The 3,636-nt window shown below is 44.8% G+C and overlaps 1 protein-coding gene across 1 annotated transcript; it reads left to right on the top strand.

Annotated features, from left to right (window-relative positions):
- Positions 1-334: 334 nt before the first annotated feature.
- Positions 335-3,636, top strand: LOC149632400 (uncharacterized). Its single transcript, XM_089851091.1, has 3 exons — positions 335-366; positions 1,363-1,896; positions 1,990-3,636. The coding sequence occupies exons 1-2, from the start codon at positions 335-337 to the stop codon at positions 1,832-1,834; spliced, it is 504 nt and encodes a 167-aa protein (XP_089707217.1). The 3' UTR covers positions 1,835-1,896; positions 1,990-3,636.

The raw sequence follows: 3,636 nt of genomic DNA, 5'->3' as shown, positions 1-3,636 counted from the left end.
AGCTTCTAAATTTAATATATCACGCAATTCATTTGGGAAGAGCATTTCAATTTTTGCCGGACAATGGATTCTAAAATAATGCTCCGCTCCTTGCTTAATAACGCTAAATTCGGCCTGATGTAATCTTAAAGGGTCAAAATTGCGCGCAGTTATTTGGAGGTTTTCGGCAATTTCTTCATAAATCTTATAATCATCTGTCGATCTAAACTCGCCTGACACTTTAAAAAAGAAATAAAGCCAGGGTTCTTCCCAGGGGGTATAGCGCTTTATGGTTCTATTGACTCGATATTCTATGTATGCATTGTCTTTGTCTATAGTATATTCTTCTAACGTCATGCTCAAGGGTCCTAGTTGGTGTTTTCCGGAGTAATATCTATCGGGGTCAGCGCCAAGCAATTTAGCTACTTGGGGAGAAAATTTAATTTCCACCCATTCTGGTGTTTTGAAATTATACACGATAGCATACCCCCAATTATCTACTGTGTGGTATGTTACTTGAATTTTTTTAAATACTAATTTTTCTAAAGTGTTGGCTACGGCTCGATAAAGCCCTTCGGCGTTTTTCTCTGGCGTTTTACTGGCTTTAAAAGTTTGAGGTAAGAACAATACTGTGTAATTGTCATAATCTTCAGGGTTAATAGGCTTAGGCTCTTCGGGAATAATTGGTTCAGGCTTTTTTTTCGGCGGATCAACCGGCTGCGGAAACAAGGGTTTTTCATCAACCGGTGGTGGGGAGGGAGTCGGTAATACGGGTAGCTCTGGAGATGAGGGGGGTGTGGGCGAAGGTGTGGGTGTTAATGGTTCAAAGGGGGCGAGGGGTCTTGAGCGTGAGGGCGGTGGTGGAGTGGAGGGTTTTGGGGGTGGTGGCGGAGAAGAGGCTTTCGGGGGCGGTGGTAGGGTTTGTTTCGGGGCTGGTGGTGCTGGTGCCGGTGGAGGAGAGGGAGGTTTTGGGGGTGGTGGCGGAGAAGAGGCTTTCGGGGGCGGTGGTAGGGTTTGTTTCGGGGCTGGTGGTGCTGGTGCCGGTGGAGGAGAGGGAGGTTTTGGGGGTGGTGGCGGAGAAGAGGTTTTCGGGGGCGGTGGTAGGGTTTGTTTCGGGGCTGGTGGTGCTGGTGCCGGTGGAGGAGAGGGAGGTTTTGGGGGTGGTGGCGGAGAAGAGGTTTTCGGGGGCGGTGGTAGGGTTTGTTTCGGGGCTGGTGGTGCTGGTGCCGGTGGAGGAGAGGGAGGTTTTGGGGGTGGTGGCGGAGAAGAGGTTTTCGGGGGCGGTGGTAGGGTTTGTTTCGGGGCTGGTGGTGCTGGTGCCGGTGGAGGAGAGGGAGGTTTTGGGGGTGGTGGCGGAGAAGAGGTTTTCGGGGGCGGTGGTAGGGTTTGTTTCGGGGCTGGTGGTGCTGGTGCCGGTGGAGGAGAGGGAGGTTTTGGGGGTGGTGGCGGAGAAGAGGTTTTCGGGGGCGGTGGTAGGGTTTGTTTCGGGGCTGGTGGTGCTGGTGCCGGTGGAGGAGAGGGAGGTTTCGGGGGTGGTGGAGGAGAGGAGCGTCTCGGGGGTGGTGGAGGAGGGGTTATTTTGGGTGGTGGTGAAGGTTTTCGTTTTGGAGGAGGGGTTATTTTGGGTGGTGGTGAAGGTTTTCGTTTTGGAGGAGGGGTTATTTTGGGTGGCTGTGGTTGTACAAATACTACGGGTTCAGTCGTAGCAATAGGTATCGGAAGAAAAGGCGTAGTTCGCGGTAAAATAGGTATAGATGGCGGTACAGGTCTATATTCTGGCTGGGGCTTTTTTCTTATCGACGGAACCTCGTGGCTTGTTTTACGTTTAATGGCAGCTTTAGGAATGTACTTGTAGTCAAATTTTTTTTTAAAACTATCTCCAACATTATCAATTTCGATTTCCACGTAATTATTAGTGTAATTTAAACTTATATTTTTAGCATGCTTTGATACAGGATATTTGGATATATATGGAACATCTTCGTAATTATTCTCTTTAAATTCAAATAGCGTGGTCAAGGGGGAATCAGCTGGTATTTTGAACCGTATGTTCTCCTCTCCTAAAACTTGCAGGTAAACGGGAAAGTTTGTATCTAACTGTTTTCCCAGGGCCCCGTCCTTATATTTATTGACTAATTTAAAAGATAATTTGCCTTTTAAATACGGATGACTGTTTACATCATCATTTAACAGCTCGACAAAATTTTGGGGTAGTTCGTACTCTTTGGTCTTGGTATAACGATTGACAGGTATCTCTATTTTTTGATATTCAACAGGCTCTCTAACAGCTGCATCGTTGCCATGGTTTGGGTCACTTACAACCTGAATTTCAAACTTGTTAAACTCTTCGCTTATATTCACCCAATGATTTGGAAATATGATTTCTGCCAACCCAACTTCATAATCGCTACTCAAGTTAAGAGGTTGATGCAAATAATTTTTAAAACTTGATTGGGTATTGTTTGGGTATATATCTAAACACGTATTAGACGCTAAAGTTAAAAAGAAGTCGTCATTCATGACTAACGCCTGTTTATCAACTAACCCCAACTTCTTAAACAAACCTTATTTTATACATAAATTTCATAAAAAGATCGGCCATAGCTCGGTAGACTGGCCGGGATTTGAACTCGCCACCTTTTTAGGTATTACATTAGTAGACCCTGCCTTTAACCACTGAGCTATGGACGATCTTAAAATACACGCCGTTTATCTTCATCAAAAAAACTTTAAAAAATTCTTAAACTTTTAAAGTCGTTACCCTTGAAAAAATCTACGTAGCTAGGTAATTGACCTTACCCGATTCCGATAAAAAAGACAACGCCCTGGTTAGATTGAGCCGGTTTCAACCTGTTTTCAAGCGGTTATTATATAAGACGTTGGGCTTTAATAGTACGTTTCAGGGTGTGGTCGACAGGGTGTGGTCGGTAAAAAATAATTTTTTTATCTAGAGAAATTGTTTAATATTAAATCTGCTCTCGGTCATTTAGTATATAAGCTCTGTGTTTCGCGGAGAAAGTTATCAGTTGCCCAGCTATGCTCTTAAAAGTCCAACTAAAGATGTCTTGCTTTAACTCGTGCCGCTTTTGTTGGGTGAGTAAAGACCAAACTCAATTTTCCAACGGAAAAGGGACCAATTTCGATTATGCCAACTGTCTCTTCTCGGGCATTGCCTGAAAAGGGACCAATTTCGATTCATGGGCTAGATTTACGTAGCTTTTCAGTACAATCCCTGCTTTGCCACATTTGATTGCACCGAAAAGCTGCGTAAATTTGTGTGAAGTCGCATTTTTTTTTCGCGTCCCACCACTCAACGTCGGCCATAGTTCGTGACCAAATGCAAGAGATTTACGTCAGAAATCCGGAAAATTTGGTCACGGATGATGTTGAGGAGGTTCATGAATCGCCCTTCATTGCAGTGTGATATGCGTCCATACAACGGACTATTGCAATGAAGGAAAATCGAGTTTAAATTAAGTCCTGCTACTTCTTCCGCCGCAAGACTTAATTTGACGTGTTTTCCATTGGTCTCTTGAAAGTTGCGTAAAATTTGTGTGAAGTCGGCTCAGCCATTAGAATGCACGAGCAAAGCCTTTTGGTTGTGGTTCGATTTCTTTCGCAAGGTCGGGCTGACACTGCAATGAAGGAGAAGTTCTG

The sequence above is a fragment of the Phalangium opilio genome, unplaced genomic scaffold (genome assembly GCF_054372755.1).
Source record: "Phalangium opilio isolate 3A_F unplaced genomic scaffold, DU_Popi_V2 ptg000100l_1, whole genome shotgun sequence".
Classification (NCBI taxonomy): Eukaryota; Metazoa; Arthropoda; class Arachnida; order Opiliones; family Phalangiidae; genus Phalangium; species Phalangium opilio.
This window is presented reverse-complemented; position numbering and strand designations above follow the sequence as displayed.